The sequence below is a fragment of the Vanellus vanellus genome (genome assembly GCF_965231255.1).
Source record: "Vanellus vanellus genome assembly, chromosome: 6".
NCBI lineage: Eukaryota > Metazoa > Chordata > Aves > Charadriiformes > Charadriidae > Vanellus > Vanellus vanellus.
In genome coordinates this window covers 31,459,399-31,476,439 of record NC_138911.1, presented here as the reverse complement: position 1 = coordinate 31,476,439, position 17,041 = coordinate 31,459,399, and the positions used below count along the sequence as shown (strand labels likewise).

General features: G+C 45.8%; 1 protein-coding gene across 1 annotated transcript in view; it reads left to right on the top strand.

Annotated features, from left to right (window-relative positions):
* The window catches only part of PAPLN (papilin, proteoglycan like sulfated glycoprotein), a gene marked incomplete at both ends in the record, with an annotated part of 37,504 nt that overhangs the window by 8,619 nt on the left and 11,844 nt on the right, over nucleotides 1-17,041 (top strand). Inside the window, 14 exons of the mRNA XM_082485076.1 lie at nucleotides 2,207-2,322; nucleotides 3,679-3,739; nucleotides 4,020-4,122; nucleotides 5,053-5,183; nucleotides 5,533-5,656; nucleotides 6,431-6,511; nucleotides 7,742-7,914; nucleotides 8,470-8,593; nucleotides 9,647-9,773; nucleotides 10,475-10,540; nucleotides 12,614-12,821; nucleotides 14,491-14,667; nucleotides 15,988-16,144; nucleotides 16,753-16,839. Coding sequence (XP_082341202.1) covers nucleotides 2,207-2,322; nucleotides 3,679-3,739; nucleotides 4,020-4,122; nucleotides 5,053-5,183; nucleotides 5,533-5,656; nucleotides 6,431-6,511; nucleotides 7,742-7,914; nucleotides 8,470-8,593; nucleotides 9,647-9,773; nucleotides 10,475-10,540; nucleotides 12,614-12,821; nucleotides 14,491-14,667; nucleotides 15,988-16,144; nucleotides 16,753-16,839 — 1,735 coding nt within the window. The remainder of the gene's footprint in view (nucleotides 1-2,206; nucleotides 2,323-3,678; nucleotides 3,740-4,019; nucleotides 4,123-5,052; nucleotides 5,184-5,532; nucleotides 5,657-6,430; nucleotides 6,512-7,741; nucleotides 7,915-8,469; nucleotides 8,594-9,646; nucleotides 9,774-10,474; nucleotides 10,541-12,613; nucleotides 12,822-14,490; nucleotides 14,668-15,987; nucleotides 16,145-16,752; nucleotides 16,840-17,041) is intronic.

The following is a 17,041-nucleotide window of genomic DNA, read 5'->3' as shown; positions in this document are numbered from 1 at the left end:
TATCAGGTTGGTGTGTATGTCAGGGAAGGGCTTTCTATCCTAATTGCCTTTCAGTAATCTGACTTTCAAATGCTCTTCCTTTGGATTTTTATCTACATGTTTTCTTCTGCCTTATGCTGACTGAAGGGTCCCTTGTTTCCAGGGTGAGCTAATACTGCTCCTAAATCAGTCAGTTGATGGAAAGGAATAAAACTGCAGGGAAACAGCCTGGTAGCATGTTTCATTCTTTTGAGAGTAAGGGAGGTGGGATTACATGGGGAGGAATTAGGTGCCTGAAAGAAAAACTTGGGAAAATAAGATGCCTTGCTGAAAGCTGAAACTCTTGATAGGATTACTCCTGGAAAGGCAAATGAGAATCCAGAGGACAAACACTGAGCTCAATATCTGGAATGGGAGAAGGGTTTGTCAAGGGCTCAGGGAGATGTTGACTTGGCAGAGAGAAGGTATGTAGAAGTGCCTGTAACCTGGGTAGTGCCATTTTGCAGCTAGATAGTTGTGGGTAATTTGGTAGCAAATGCATAAATATGGTAGGATGATTGACTGTGTTGTTCTGCCAGCAGCAGGGAATTATTCCTTTAATGGGGGTAAGAGAAAGAGAAAAACAAGACTGTAGCTCAAGGACATATGGTCAGGCAGGGAGTATGTGTAGAAAATTACAAAAACTGTTTAAATGACAAGGGAGGATTAACCCATGCGTCTTATCTGACTTGGATTCACTGCATAATTTATTAGGCTAGCTCCTATTTCTAGCACAGACCTAGAGGTATTATGTAAAAAAATTTCACTTAAGCGAAAATTATGTTCTTAAAGTGAGGAGTTTGTGCTTTCTCTGTAGGCTGTGGAAAGCGTGAGCTGAGTAGGGTTAATATCCCTGCTATAGTGAAATTCTCCATTTCTAAGATGTTCCTCCGCTCCAGGAGAAAACCCTTAAGATGGTATTTACTAGTTGGGTGATCGTCAGAGAGTAGCTTACATGAGGGACAACAGGAAAGAATGGAGACAGAGCAGAAGCAGGGAAACATAGAGGATGGGAATGTGAGGGGCTGTGATTGAGTCAGAAGGGGTTGTGGGAAACTAGAGGATGGATTTGGGTTATGTAGATTTGGTGGGATACTGTGGGTGTGGAAAGGAATTAGACTACACCTCAATAACTTTTTACCTTTTGTTTCTCTGTCTGCCCGCTCTTCACTACCCCAAATGCCTAAGCACCCAGATGGTATATGTTACCTTCTCAGCTGAGAATATAGAATATATATCAGTGATATATACATAAACTGCCCTACAGGTGCAGCTGCACAGCAAACCCTGCTTTTACAGCGTCACTCCCTGTGTAACCCTGCATTCACCTTCTTTTCCCAAATGGAATGGATCCTGTTGCATCTTGCAATTGTTCCCTTTTTCAGGATATCACTATTCTTCCTGCTAAACCCCCATGTCTTGCTGTATGTGGATCCCATCAGCAGCAGTAGGCCTTTTTTTTCCTGAAAATATGATATTTCATGCGCTTCTAAGACAATGTTTTTTGGTTTGTTCCATTGCACTTGTATCTTCTCGTCTATATTATCATGCTTATTTCTCTTAATGTTAGTATCCATTCAGGCTTTCTAAACATAAAATTAATTAAGGGTGTAGTTAATGATGGCCCAGACCTTGACCTCATCATCAGATGCAGTTGGGTAGGGGAAAAAATGGTCCACATATGGAATTTTGTTGCAGTAAAAGGTGTGTTCCAGGGGTTTTCTTACTGTTTCCTTTATTTCTCTTAAGTATCTGGCACGGAGCCAAGGATTTGGGATTAAGTGGCTCCATCGAGCTGGTGTGGATTGACAGGTTTGTAGTCCCTGAAGTAATGATTTGCCTTTGTTGCCTAGCTGAGAGGGAGATGTTATCCTCCTTCAGATGGTTATTCAAAAGTGCTGAGATTCTCTGAATAGACAGTCACAGTTTAAGGGAGATTATAAAGCTGGATGTGCTGTATGGCTTCAGGAAGCTAATACTCCTAGATATTAGAGGCTTGATGTTTCTGATATATTATTCTCTGCCACTTTTCATACTAGGAATACAGCCTAGCAAGACAGTCTCTTTTGCAAGAGAACACATAGGAGCTCTGCTTCGTTTTCATTGGGGGTTTTTTGTTTGTTTGTTTGGGTTTTTCTCCTGTGTTGCCATGTCCATTTGATATGTCTGTGTGGTTTTTTATTTGCAGGGCCTCCGGATGAAACGGCAGATTGATGTGTGGGGGAACTGGGGTGAATGGGGCAAGTGCAGTCGGAGCTGTGGCGGTGGAGTCAGCTTTCGGCAGCGGCGTTGCTATTCCCAAAGGTGAGGGCTAACCTCTGGGTTTTTTTCTTTCTTTAAATGTGTTTTTCTGTTGCTGAGCTCCTGCACTTCTGTTCCAATATACACCCAGAACAAAAATGACCTAGTGTTTGATTCCAGGGGAATAAGTCACCTGAGTTCGCTTTGAGATGATCCTCGGCTTCAGTCTTGTCACTGCTGTTTTGAACAGTGCTGTCTTCAACACATCCTTGCTTTGGCTCCTTTGCTAGAGCACAGTGGTTTCCCTGTGAGATTGAGGGCTGATTGGTATTGGCAGCAGCGGTTCAACCAGGTCTAGTGCGGCAGGCCAGGGGGAGAGGGAGGAGAGTCCAGAGCAGTAGGTTTCTCTCCTGAGAGCCAATGACTGTACCAAGATTTTCTGAGGCTTAGAATTCCCAGGAAGATAAATTGCCCCAGAAGAAACAGCAGAGTGGAGTTGGCTCAAGTGGTGTTAACTCTGTGCCATCTCATTTGCAGCTGGGTTAGATGCAGTGAGGACAATGGCTGGGATTGCACCTGTTGGGAAAGATGGACCTGAGAGATCCTGTTGTGGATAAAAACAAAGAAAAGGGGAAAAAAAAAGCCAGTCTCCCAATAATATCCTGAAAAAAACCCAGCCTCTTTATGTTTAGAGAAACAAGAGTGTGGGTTGTTTTTTTTTAATAGAAGAATCCAGAGTTACAGAGCACTGCTTCTTCCCACCCAGAATAAAGGTCTCTTCTGAACGCTGCCCATTATGGTATACACCTGTGTGTTATGGTAGACACCTGCCAGAATCCCTGTGGGCCTATCTCTCCATTTTAGGAATGCTGAGATATTAGAGATTTGTTGGCTTTTCAGATCAATTTTTTCCATAACTGTTACTCTCCATAATTCTCAGATGGAGCCATTTGACTGGAATGGGGTGTTGCACATTTTCTGTAGGCATGTTTAACTCTTCCTACTAATGGGCCTGGTGTGCACATAAACAGCGTGACATGATGTGATGTGCGTACCTATTGTGGGTAGGCCGCTACCCTCTTGCTCATAGCATGTTTCTGGTTCTGGTAAGGGCATCTCAGCTGTGTATTGGTGGACAAAGGACATTATTTAGTGAAAACATGACCCTAAAGAGCTATACTGCAGTCATTCATGGTGTGTGTCTCATTCATGCCAGAACGCAAACCACAGCAGAAAACAACACTAGAAGATGCCAGCTTCCTCTTGTAGAAAAGGAGTGCATTTTAGTTATTTTGCAGCTTCAGGAAACTGTGTGAGGGTGATATTCTCGATGTGAAGGTGACTTGTAATGTCTACCACGAGATGATTTTTTGTGTGTGTATTCTTCAGAGAACTTCATGTAGTTTTTCTGTCTTTCAGGACAGAAGGTGCTTCCAGTTGTGTTGGACCGACACGAAGCTACCGGTCATGCAATGTTCAGGTACAGTTGTCTGTGCTCTGGTTTTTGGGTTTGGTTGCCTGTTGCTTCTTTTCCCCATGCAAACATAATTTTTGTTCAGAAGTAATGTGTCATTATTAGTTTCTCTTTCTCTGGCGTCACTGGTGAATGCTGTTCACCAAGAGTACCCCTTCAAAAGCATATTTAATTTATGCCCCTGATTTTATATGGCAGCAATAACAAATAAAAATTTTTTTTGTTGTACACTTAATTGTTCTCCTTTTCATAATGGCCCAGTGCAAACATTTTCTCCTCCAAACAGAGCTGCCCAGAAGGCTCCTACGATTTCCGGGCAGAGCAATGTTCAGAGTTCGATGGGACAGAATTCCAAGGAAAGAAATACAAGTGGCTTCCATATTATGGAGGTAATGACAAAACATGTAGGGTTACTCTTCCTCCCTGACTATCAACAGTATGTTCTGAAGTGACTATAACATTTTTGACTGTAGCATCCTAGCAGGGGCTTCCTTAGCTGGAGAAGTAGGTGGGGCACTGGCATGGAAAAAGTTTTTTTTGCCAGCAGCAAAGCATTGCTCTCATAAAGACATTAGATGCATGGGCCAAGAGACATCTCTCTTTGCAGCAGTATGTAGCTGCCCCTTTTAACAGCCATCCTCTCAGAAACACTACTCGAGGGAGCTGGAAATGGTTGCAACTAAGTCCTAGAGTATTAGAGAAGCAAAAACTCTGCTGTGTTTTTCAATATAGGTGAAATAATACTAGCACTGCACATGGGAAACCTGCATATGATTACTGAGTGCTTCAGAAAATATGACATCTCTTGCAATTGGCTCATGCTGTCTTGAAGAACTAGTTCAGAAGGCAGATGCAGGACCCAGAGGTCCTTGTTCTGAGCTTTGATATGTTATCATTCACAATGGTTTAACAAATTATGAGGGATTTCAAGACGGATTTAAAGTTCTGTTTGCTGAATGTTGAGGTAGCAGCTCTCTTGTGTTCTGTACCAGCACGTGTTCTCATTCTAGAAAGCCTTGTTCTCCAAGGGAGCGTAAGAATAGTCCTGCTAAGGCATAACCAAATGTCTGCCTGGCCCAACATCCCCCCTCCACCACCGGCCAGCCAAGGTGCCCGAGGAAATGGTTGCATACAGTGAGGCTTTACCAGGGTATTTTTCCAGCCCCCAGCAGTTTGTGACCCAGGAATTTGTTCAATATCTGCCACTTAATATCAGTCTACCTCTCTGTTTCTGCTCCTGTGATCTAAAACCAGGCTCCTGATGTATTAGCAAGCTATTAGTCATAGTATACAACATTATTTTTTTTCTCTCCTGCCAGCCCCCAATAAGTGTGAGTTAAACTGTATTCCCAAGGGAGAAAACTTCTACTACAGGCACAAAGAAGCAGTGATAGATGGGACTACCTGTGAACCTGGCAAGCGGGACATCTGTGTGGAGGGAGTTTGTCAGGTGAGTCATCTTGTTGCTTACTGCCTTTACCATTGGGACTGTCAGTCTTCCTGTTGCTTCCCTTTGTTCTACTTGGCCCCTCAAAATAACACCAGAAAAGCAGAATCATTCCATTTCTGAGGTGCTGAGGAACGTGTGGACAGCATTTATCTATCTGTCTCTGAATGTGAACTAGAAGATGCCAACTCTGTCCTTTCTCTGACAACTCCTTCCCTGCCTTCTCCTGACTTCCCAGATTCCCTAGATTCAGGCTTTCTCATTAGATCAGGCTAAATGGCATTTGGCCATTTTTAGTTTCTTTCCTCTGTCATTAAGGTTTATTCATATCAATGCCCCTGTGCTCTGACAGGCCGTTGGCTGTGATAACATGCTGGACTCCGCCAAGAAGGAGGACAAGTGCCTGCAGTGTGGAGGAGATGGCAGCACCTGCTATGGTGTGAAGGGCGCTTTTGATGTGCCAAGCCTCCCCAAAGGTACATATGATCTAGGTAGTCTGGACAGGTGAGAAGGGAAGAGTTAAACCTAAAGTCAAGCTGCCACAAGAGTTGGTGGAGACATCTTCTCACATGGTTGTTGTAGGTAGGCTTGGATGTTCATTTGAAATGTCTGTAAATGGCATGTGGCTCTTTAGCTGCTTTGGCATCAGAAAATGTATTGATGGCCTTATCCTGGGAATCACTTCCTTAGTCTCAGTGCAGACTGAAGTACTTGCCACGCTGTTGGTGTATTTCCCTGCTCTGTCTCCAGCAAGTCCTATAAATGTACCATATGAATATAGCTATATACCTCCTTCGTAAGACTGTCTCTCTGTCCAGTGTCTTGATAGCCCCACCAGGTTTGGTGCAAGGCTAGAAATGGGACTGCATCTTCTGCATTTGGCCAAGTTTGAGTAATTTCAAGATAACAACTGTACTGTGGTCAAATCTCTCCGTGTTGAGCTCCAATACGATGCTTGCTGAAATCCCAAAGATTTTAAAGTCTAAAAAATGGACTTTGCACTGACCCTTGTGCTTACTTTTCTGAGGTGTAGCTTGAACTTTTTAGACCTGGACTGACCTGTTGGATAGTTTGGGGTGAAGCTATTCAGAATGGAGATAAAGTGACAGCTGAAATGCTTCAAGCCACTATCATAAAGCTTATCCAGTTGTTCAGAGACCAATGAAACCATGAGCATCTTTGGCAAAGAAGAATGGCTGTGTGGCATCCACAGACAGATATTGAATAATCCTTTTTTTTTTTTTCTTCAGGTTACAATCAAATCTTCATCATCCCCGTGGGAGCCACCAGCATCCGAATTAAGGAAGTTATGCCCAGCAGGAATTTTCTGGGTAAGACTGATGTCAGAACCTGTGTTTCAGTCCATTTAGATTCCAGAATTGCATTGAAATTTGGTTTTCAGATACACCAGGCTTTGGGATGTTTACCTTGAGGGCTTGATATGGCAGAGGGAAAAACTCTGAAAATCAGAGTCTGAATATTGAGTATCCTTGAAGTGTTAGTAATGCTCAAGCCTGGGCTTCAGTGTTACCTCATTTTCTTTTCTGCGGTGATCTTGCTGTTGGGTGGGGAATAAAAAGACTCAACCATGTTCAGACTTCCTGCCTGGCACGTACACAGAGTCTAGCTGATATAGCAAAATTTGGCTATGAGTTCTGCTGGTTGCTTAGTGAATGTAAATCCTAACTCCTCCTGCCACCCCAAAATTTGGGATGGGTTGCTTTTCCCCGTAGATACCTTTTGGGTATTTGTCTGTACAACCTCAAACTCAGGTCATGCTGCAGAGGGCAAAAAGGAGGAGGAAAAGTCCTCATCTAGTTTTCCTAGTTTTCTGGGCAGGGCTGAGGCAATTCCAGTGGAGAAAGCAAATACTCTTCTGCTTTCTGACTCTTCCATTGCCCAGTGCTTTGGACAGATCAGTCTGGTGATATTTTCCTTTGTAGAAAAGTGGATGCAGCACCAAAGTCTTTGTCTTCTGAACAGAATGTCTGGTGAACAGGATAGTCGTGTAAAGGCAGTGAGGTGTGAAGCTCACATCTTAATGGCAAGCAGGACATAGGCTGTGCCTCAGTGACTAATGGTGGGGAATGCAGAGGCAGGGCTGGAATATACTGGAGGCATCTGGTTGTGCAGCAAAAAAAAATGCTTGATCTGCAGTAAAGCTGGCAAGGACCACTGTCTGAACGTGGAGCAGCTTCTGGCAAGAGAGCATTACAGGGCAGGCAGTATTGGAGGATGATGGTCCCATTTTTTTTGCTACACCTGCAATGCGGTGTTGAGTAGAAACAGGAACATCCCTGTTGAGTTCTTATGGTCCCCTTTTGATGTGTGGATTTTTGCCATGTTGGTAGATGCTGCCATGTTAGATTGTTGCCACACTTAAAGGTTGCAATACTGATGTAAAGGAGCAGGGGTTCAAATGACAGAGCTGAGAGCTCTGTGGATTGCCAATACCCAGAAAGTCTAGATCAGGCTCTGTCCTGTGGTATGTGGAACCAGGTGTCAGGTTATAGGTGTGTAAATTTACTGCTTTTTCTTATCTGGCACATGGGTTTGTCCAGCTGTCAAGAACGTGCGAGGGGAGTATTATCTGAACGGGCACTGGACCATTGACTTCAGCCGAGCACTGCACATAGCTAGCACAGTTATGCACTATGACCGTGGCTCGGAGGGTGATCTGGCCCCAGAGCTCCTCCACGCCCGGGGTCCCACCACGGAACCCCTCGTCATTGAGGTAAGTGGCTGTGGCTGCCCCTTGCTGATGGTCTTGCGCTCTCGCTTTGCATATCAGCCCTTGCTTTGTGCAGTGGGGCAGTGGGAGTGCATTGGTAGGGACCACATGGGGAAGACTGGAGAAGTGATGGGTCCTTAGGGGGGTCTGGTTTTGTTTCCCAGAAAGGAGCAGGTCAAGGCTTGATGTTGGCTTCCTGCCTATTCCCTTGAGCTCTGACTTTAAGGGAGGGGGGAGTCAGCACTGAATGGTGTTGGGGCAGGGACGGACTCTAGGGCACTGCTTGTTACAGCGTGCTGCTGGCCAGGCAAGGGTACTTATTGTTATAGGGGCAGCTGGACCTTCTGTCTCTGAGAGGAATGAATGCACCCTTCTGTGAAAAATAATGCTCTCTAGAGCATCATAGCAGGCAAGGAGAAAATGCAGCATAGAGGATAAGTGCTCCCTGAATGGGAGGGAGGCAGGTCAGCTCGAACCCTCGGGCATGGTGGGGAAATGCTGCGAATGGGAAAAGTGCTGCTGCTGTTATTTCCCTGACGTTATCTCATTCTCTCACAGCTCATCAGCCAGGAGCCAAATCCAGGGGTACAGTACGAGTACTACCTGCCCGTGCAAGGACAGGCCCCAGGTTACAGCTGGAGCTATGGTTCCTGGAGTGAGTGCAGCTCCGAGTGCGGAGGAGGTAAGGGGACAGGACCTGGTCTCTGGCGGCTGGTGTGGGGTTTATATCCGCACCCTCAAGGCACTGTGACTGTGTGCTGCCCTCTGCAGCTGCTTCCCAGCAGTCTCCTGTGTCTCCAGGTATCTGCAGGGGGCAGCTAAGGTTTTGTCAAGGGAGGGTCGCATGTGGAATCACAACAGGACTGTGTCCCTTGTCCTGTCTTATTTTCCATGCCCTAGTCCTCAGACTTGGTACTAGCATCTGTTAAGGATCTTCATAAATAGCCTTTGTTCTCTTTTGTTTTGCTTCAGTTCTTCATGTCCTTTTCAGGCCTTTTCAACCACTTGAGAGTTCCTCTCCAAACTGACTTGGCCTACGTGACTCAATCACATCATTCCACTCTACTGTAGCCTGGAAGAATCCCTCTCTTCAGGGGGAGTCCTGGAGTATAACGTTGTGTTAAGTTAACAGATTCTTCCATGGGCAAAGTTATGGATTTTAAGCTAAAAATCAAAACAAAATAAAATAAAAAAAAAAAAAAAACAACAACTCACCAGCTGACTAGTATATACAGTTCCTATCAGCCTGTTCTGGTCTTTTGTGCTGGTGGCCATTTTGATAGCTTTTGCCATACGGTGGCTGTAGGAGCTGATACTGTCTTTGCTGGGCGCTCTTATCCTGTAGGAAGCATGAAGAGTTGCAAGTTTTTCACCTGTATCCACTCTTCACAAGACTGACCTTCTGAGTCTAACAGGAGGCCCCCAGCTTTGCTGCTGTATACCGCATACACCATGCTGGGTTCCTTGATAAGCAATATATGGATATGGTGCTTCCCTTGCGAGTCTCAATCCATCAAATAACAGCAAAATGCCCCTTAGCTACACAGAGCTATTATGTCTCTCTTGCCCTTCCAGTGGACTCCTATACTGTGGGGAGACATCATTCATACTGTCACTATTGGCAGACCAAGAACTGCACCTGATTATAGAAACTTGTTTTGCCAACATCAGTGAATCGCAAACCTAGTCCTGGGTAGCTTCCATTGATCAGGATACTCTCTTGCTTCTCCTTCAGGTTTCCAATCCCGCTTGGTGTTTTGTACCATAGACAATGAAATTTATCCGGACTATATGTGCAAGAATAAACCACAACCTGACAATAACCGGACATGTGGCCATCAGACTTGTCCCCAGACAAAACGGTAAGGTCTCCTTCCCTCTTCTGGACTCTGACTTCTTCTTGAGGTGCTTCTGGAACCAAGAAGAAGAATGACCCTCACACTTCTGCCCTCCGACATGGTTCTCTCCAAGTAAATATTTCACCTCTTAGAGAAAGCCCAAGACAAAGGATGGTGATGATAATGCTGCGATGAGCATTTCTCTGTGCACAAGGAAAGCTCCTAATATGTCCTATGTTCATTTTATAGAGCAATTAAATTTGCTTTCCAGAGTACGATTGTAGAAGGTAGTCTTCTAGCCCATGTGAGAGATAGGAAACAGATTCTCTGTTCTTGTTCTCTTTAACTGGAGCCTGCAAAAACAGAGGTCAGAGTGTGTCGGGTTTATGTCATTTCTGCATTCCCAGTGTCCTTGCTTTTAGAAAGGGATGAATCCTGGAATCTTTTAGTTCTGGGGCATTTTCAAACCCTTTTACCCAGCCATTTCCGCTTTGTCCCTTGCTGGCATAGCCTTGAAGTTGACTTCACTTAGTTTTTTTTTTTTTACGTGGGCGTTCAGAGCTGTAACCAGAGCCTTAACTGTGTATGTGGTGGGCGCAGTAGAGGCCTGTGAGAGTGCTGTTGTGGGTGAGAGGGCACTTGGAAACCTGGGAGCATTTCTGAATACACCGTAGCCTGTAGCTACTCGTTTTAAGCTCTTTAAATCCTTTGTTCTGTGCATAAAGGACTTCTTACATCTATCTGCCACAAGCCTGGAGCCACAGTGGAGCCCGGAGCTCTCAGATGAAGAGGTAACAAGGAGAAGGAGGTTACAGGAAGGCAGCTGCTGTCTTCTGCTCGTCGCATAGTTGACCACTGAATTCTGTGGGAATGTGGGGGCTTTCCTCTTTGGCACTGGTGCCAGCAGTGGGTGGTGCTTCGCTTTTGATTCTTGCCCATGAAAATGATGGTGGAGGGTGCTGGCTGGCAGCTTTGCTTAGGTGGTTGTGTGTGCTCCTGGTAACTTGACTCTTATGGGACTGAGAAGGGGGCAATTTCTTCATAGCTTTTGGCTGCTTATCTTGAGAATTGTTTTTTCTCTGGAACCAGGGTAAAGAGGTGAAGGGATGATGTTCTGGAAAATTTTTGTTTGGTTTATCAAGATAAATAAAAGAACAGAAAGGAAAAGAGCGCATGATGGATTGGGCAATTGAAATATTGGCCAGAATGCCAGCATGCCATAGCAAAAGCCTCAGAGTTTCTGAAAAGCTCTTCTTTTTTTGGCATGGGCCCTATAACAGGCAGAAATACTGTGATGAGTGTAAGGATGTGACAGATAGAATAGTATATACTAAGGTATATACTATATATGAGTGCACAGAGGTATGAGAAGTAAAAAAGATCAAAAGCAAAATGGTTGTCCCTCAGCAAACTACTAATAGCTTAGGACTTGCAATGCTTTGCCCTCTGATGAGGGTCCCAGCCTTATGGTTAACGTTGTCTCACAAAGGAAATGAAACAAGTGCCTTGACTCACAATTGAAGGAAGCAGTAGGTGAGCCCATCCAGTTGACACAGCCTTTCTAAAACTGTACATTTGCTTTACAGGAGACAGAATACAGTTTTGGGGTGGTTTTTTTTAGTCCCACTGGATGTTCTGAAAAATCTTGATCAATGAATTATTTTTTTTTTGGAGCCCTACAAACACACCGCTCTAAGTGACTTCTACTTGCTGTAGCTCTTCCCTTTCCAAAGGGAACATCTTATTTTATAGGAAAGGCCATTCAGTTTTGGTCTGATACCTGCAGCTTTAGCAGTAAAGAAGTGTAGCTTAGGGCAATGAACATGTCTTCTCTTGGCCGAGTCTGCTGTAGTTTCTGGTAGGGTGTGAATGGGAATTGGCTGAAACTCGGTTTAGGGGTGGTGAGGGCAGACCAGGGAGCAGCTGGAAAGGCTGGGGACAAAACGTGAACTGCCTTCACGCCCTGGCTGGAGCTCACCTGACTGCAAGGGGAGGTATCAGCTGACAAGCAGATCACCATGAAGCCCACCTTGCATCACTAGTGCCTTTTGACTGTGCGCCTCACTGGAGTTTGGAATGAAATCATGTTGTCCCTGAAGCCAGGCCATGTAAGCTGTGATCCCAGCTACCTGGGCAGCTCTGAGACACAGGAGTGGACAAGGGCAGAGATTTTAGCATCCAAACAGTGGGATTGTTTGGTGGACGTTCCCCCTTCCCTTAGCAAGGGTGTATCATATCTGGGACAGCTTCAGCAACCAAACACAGGACAAAATCTGTTTAAAGTTTTGGGGGCTTTTTTTGTGCATGCTGCTGTTAAAGAATTTGGCCAATGAGAGGAATAAACCAGCTTTCTACTGGCTGTCAGCGAAAAGTTCACAAGCCCTTCTGAGAGTGTCTGGAGTGGTGTGCAGGCAGAGTGAGGTCTTGGCTTTGTTTTACTGTTTCTGATAGTGGCTGGAGTGTAATGGGTGGTTAGACTGGTGCAGGTTGCTTTTCTTTTAGCTGATCTGGATTGTTTTCTTATTTTCTTCCTTTTTTTTTTTTTTCTTTGGTGTTCCATTCAGGCATGACATTTTTTGCAGACATCAAAACCAAAAGACATGGAGAGAAATCTTCTCCTTCTGGGAGAGCTCTGCACTTCCATAGAAATGAGTGTTTTGTAGTTGGGGGTTTGTCTCTGGAGTGGGACTCATGCTCTACATTGCCAACTAAGCTGGGCAGCGCTTGGTCAAATGGGAACTCACCTCTGCTCTATTCCACAAAGGGACGTTTTCCCTGTCTGATTACAGAGGCACTGACCCCCCCTGTGCCTCTGGGAAGTGTAGCTGGGCTTACATTTGTTCGCTTGATTCTGTGACCTGCAGGTGGAAAACAGGGGAGTGGGGATCCTGCTCGGCCACCTGCGGTGGGGGCACCCAGACTCGCTCAGTTTACTGCGTGGCATTCGACGGTCAGAGCTCCCAAGGGGTGGTGGACAATGCTGAGTGCATGGCCTTCGCCCAGCAGCCTCGCAGCAGTCAGCCCTGCAACATGAGACAGTGTGCGACATGGAGCACGGGGCCCTGGTCAGAGGTGAGTTCGTGTGCGCGAAGCACCTGCCGCTCGGCACGTACTGAAGGAGGACCTGCCAAAGCTTGGGGATAAAGAGCCAGGTTCCTCTTCTGGGACTGCAAAAGGTGTGTGTTCCTGGATAGGTGGTGTGCAGAAGTATAGGACTTGCCCCTGCAGTCCTCCAAGCAAGTTCTCTAGCTAGCTACTATGACCTTCTATAAACACATCCCTGTTCCTCAAAACTGTGTGTGCCCCTGCACCCCTGTTCTTCTCATTGTATATTCCCTCTTCTCTGGTTTCCCAGTCCCTTCCCCGCTCCTGTATTTTTATGAGCAGGCACGAGAGGTGCTGTCCATCAGCTGATGATGTGCAGTAACACTCCCTCCTCCTTAAAACAGGAGCTCATGGCTGCTGCCTGTGCTGTTTTATTTCCATGGATATTGCTGCCTCAGCATTCCTAGCCCTGGACAGCAGTAGTACAATCACAACAGTTGGTAAGCCAGAAACACTGGTGACCTGCTGCTTGCTGTGTGTCAGTGCAGGGCTTCTCCTAACGCAGCTGTGCGGTGCATTTTTTGATGCCTGTGTGCACTTGTATCTCCAGGAGAGGAAACCATTCAAACTGTATGTGCTCAGCATTGCCAGCCAGGCAGAAAGTAAAGGTAGTGTCTACTCAGTCCCTAAAGCACAAGTGACTTTTCCTCTTTTCAAAGAAGTACATGCAGGCTTGCAACATTTGACTTACAGTCTTGTCGTGCTTTGTCTGAGCGGTGCAGCATCAAAAAATGTAACTTTGAGACATGATAACCCAGGCTGTAAAGTCCTTTTTGGTTGGTTTTTTTTTTTTGCCTGTCTTGTGAGATGTGAGGTGTGAAAACTGAGATGACTTCAGGGTTGCGGAGTAAAAGCACTGTGTGGGGAAAGCACCAAGTGTCGTGTTCTTACAAACTGATTCCTAAGTGATTCATTCCAGGGTTCTTAAAAGTGACTGTGTTTCGTGTACTCTCAGAAATAAAAGGTCACTCTAGTAAATGACTGGCTGAAACTCAGCTGGGAAGCTCATGTAAAATAATTCAGACTGTCCCCAGGTTAATGCTCTCTGTAAGAGACCTTGGTAATTCATGGAGAAATAGGCTGGATTCCAGGAAACACCACTGTGAATTTAAGAGGGCATTGAAAATGTTGCAAACCAGTTACTAGTATAGAAGTTGTCTCACAGATCCACACTGTAAAAATGGAACACAAGGCCTTCAGACAGAAGACATGGGCAACACAAGCACCTAATCTTTTTGTCTTCCCTTGAACCCTTTACCTTGGATGAGTAAACAACAAAAGGTTCCAGGTATTTCCTGCCATTTATTGTTCTCAATGTATTCTGCAGTATTGATATTTTTCCAAAATCGTTCTCCATGTCGTCTTTGGTAGAGATCAAGAGAAATGAAATGACTAGGCCAATATGATCCAGTGACCTCCAGATCTCCCAGACCCTATCAACCATGCCTTATTGTCTCTTCTACAGCATAAACAACTACTCTGCTAACTCGCATCCCAGAAGATGATTTTAATGATAGTTGGTTGGTTGGTTTAGTCAATCTCAAAATGGTGCTCTGCCCTAATGTTAGGGAGCACAGCCTGGAAATGCAAGTGGAAACCAGGTGCTTCCTTGTAATTGCTGTCCCCCTTTCTGCAGTGCTCAGCCAGCTGTGGAGAAGGGGTCCAGACCCGGACCGTCACCTGCAGAACGCAGCAGGGCTCTCCGGCTCAGGACTTCGCTTGCCTAATGGAGCCAAAGCCTTCGGCCACCCAGCCCTGCCTTAAGGAGAACTGCATCCAGGAAATCGGCTGGCACATTGGAGACTGGGGCCTGGTGAGCATCGCCCTTGCATGCCTTGGAAATAACTGATTATATTGCTGTGCTCCTCACAAACAAGCTTTGATCCGTGCAGTCTGCACGTTGGCTGAGGCTGGGAGCATGTACTGCTTCATTACCAGTCCCTTGGCGCGCAGTTGCCTTGTAACTGGCACTAGTGATGCTCCAGTTAATCTGCTGCCTGCTTTGTATGCAGCTGCTGCAAAAATAAAGCCTTCCGAGGGGGGGATTATAGTTTCAGTGACAGTGGCAAAATGCAGCCAATAAGCTGAAGCAATCTACTCTTGCTGCTTATTCCCAATTCTTTGCTCCATCGCTGTGCATAGTAGAACAGCACTCTGGTGGAGTACGGCTTAGAGCTCCAGGCTTCAGGACTGGTCATCGCGTTTGGTGATATGGTTTAAAGTACATTTTTGTAATTGTTCAGATAAACTGTGCTTCAGCTGGATTAGTCGTATCTTTGTGGAGGAAGCCAGACTGCGTTCAGCCTGGAAAAAGCGCCGGGGGGGAGGAGACGGGGGTAGATCCAATGCATCAGGTGACTTCCAAACACACCTTTTTTTTTCTGTGCTAGCCAGAGCAGCTGCTTGTAAGTTAACACATGTTACCTCTGGTTCTTCATGAGATGCAGGCCAAGTTCTAATAAAAATTAAAAAACTCACATACCTTAATCTGATCTTTCCTGGCCCCCGGCTTTCCGATATCAGAATAGAGTTCCTACCTGCATCTGAATAAGAGAAGAGAGAGAAATACTCTCCCAACGTTTGTAGAGCTTGCCACAAGCAGGTGGGTTGCACACATACCTCATCCTCTCCCCTCCATTGAGCTGCTGCTCATTGCTCCCTCTTCATCCCCAGTTTCCAGTGAGAGGAACTCCAGTTAGCTCCTTACAAGAAAGCCATCAGTTTGCTTTCCCATTGTAAACTGTTGTTCTTGAACACATTGTTCAAAACTGACCCTCTCACAGCTGGTGGACCCCTGTAGCACTGAGATGCCTTCAGACTGGGCTGAAACGATTCACGCCAGTTGTTTATTCCAACTCCCTGCCCCACCACTGCGGGTAACAGCAGCTCATCTAGATGTTACAGGCCAAGCATGGCTTGGGGCCTCATGCTTCAGGGCCAGGTGTGACATTTGGTACAGTGGTTTGAAGTACAGTTCTGTAATTGCTCAGCTGAAGTATTGTTTGCCTTATCTTGGTGGAGGAAGCTGTGCTCAGCCTGCGGCTAATTGTGCAGCTGTTCCCCACTTCTGGTCTGTGGGGTTTCTGCATTCGGCCTCTGCCGCCTGCTCACTTGCCTTGTCTCTGTGCTCAAGTGTTCGAAGAGCTGCAATTCGGGCATCCGGACGCGCCAAGTCATCTGCGCTGACGGCGACTCCAAATTCTACAGTCCCGAGACATGCAAAGCCATCCAGCCACAGAAACCAGCCACCCTGGGTAGCTGCAACACACAGCCCTGCTACCTGCCGCAGCGTGAGTGGTATTGCTGCACACCTATCTTGTCCTGAGATGCTTTTGTTTAGGAGTAGAAATTCCCAGCTCTTGCCTGCCTGTCTCCATCCTGTGCATTTGTTTTGTGCACATAACCATGGCATCTTCAGAGTCCCAGTACCTGTGCTATTTGAAATGCGTGTAACAGGCTTGGGAATAACATTGGTCTGTGTCCATCTTGAGTTCAGTATTCTGTGATGGCTCTGTCCCAGTGTGTGCTGTAGGCTGACCCTAGGACTTCCAGTCAAGAGGGATGATGACCTGGGCAGGCTCGGTAGCTAAAAGCTATAGCCAGCTCTCATCCCTCAGTGGACCAGCTATAAAGGAGGCACAACCACTCAGAAGGTTTTGCTTGCTGTCTGTGTCTTGTCTTCATCCCAGAGCTGAAATGTTGACTTTTGTCTGCCTGCACATCTCGGGTCACTGTCCTGACAATCCAATCAAATCCAATTGCTGCTCAGCTGCTCTTCCAGGAGAAGAGAAACATTTTCATTAACTTCAGTCTCCTGTTGACTCCTGGATGCATTTGCAATTATTAGAATGTAGGGTTGGACTAACTGCACTTATTTTGTGTACGTCTCTCTTTGCAGAGGTCCCCAGTATGCAGGACACTATGGGATATGATGTCACTCGCCAGTCCTTGCTGACACGTTACAACCCAAACAGCCCTGTCACAGGTTTGGAAGAATTTTGTTAGCTTGAGGTTTTGATGATGGTGGACTTGAAATAGGGTGTGGTAGGGGGAAGGTTCCTGCTTTTCTTTATTTCTCTCATTCTTTTCATGAGCTTCTAGAAATTCATGGAGCCAGGGACAAAATGTAGATTCTTTTACACTGATAGAGAGCAGTATCTGAATCTGTCCCTGCAGAAGAGACTGTA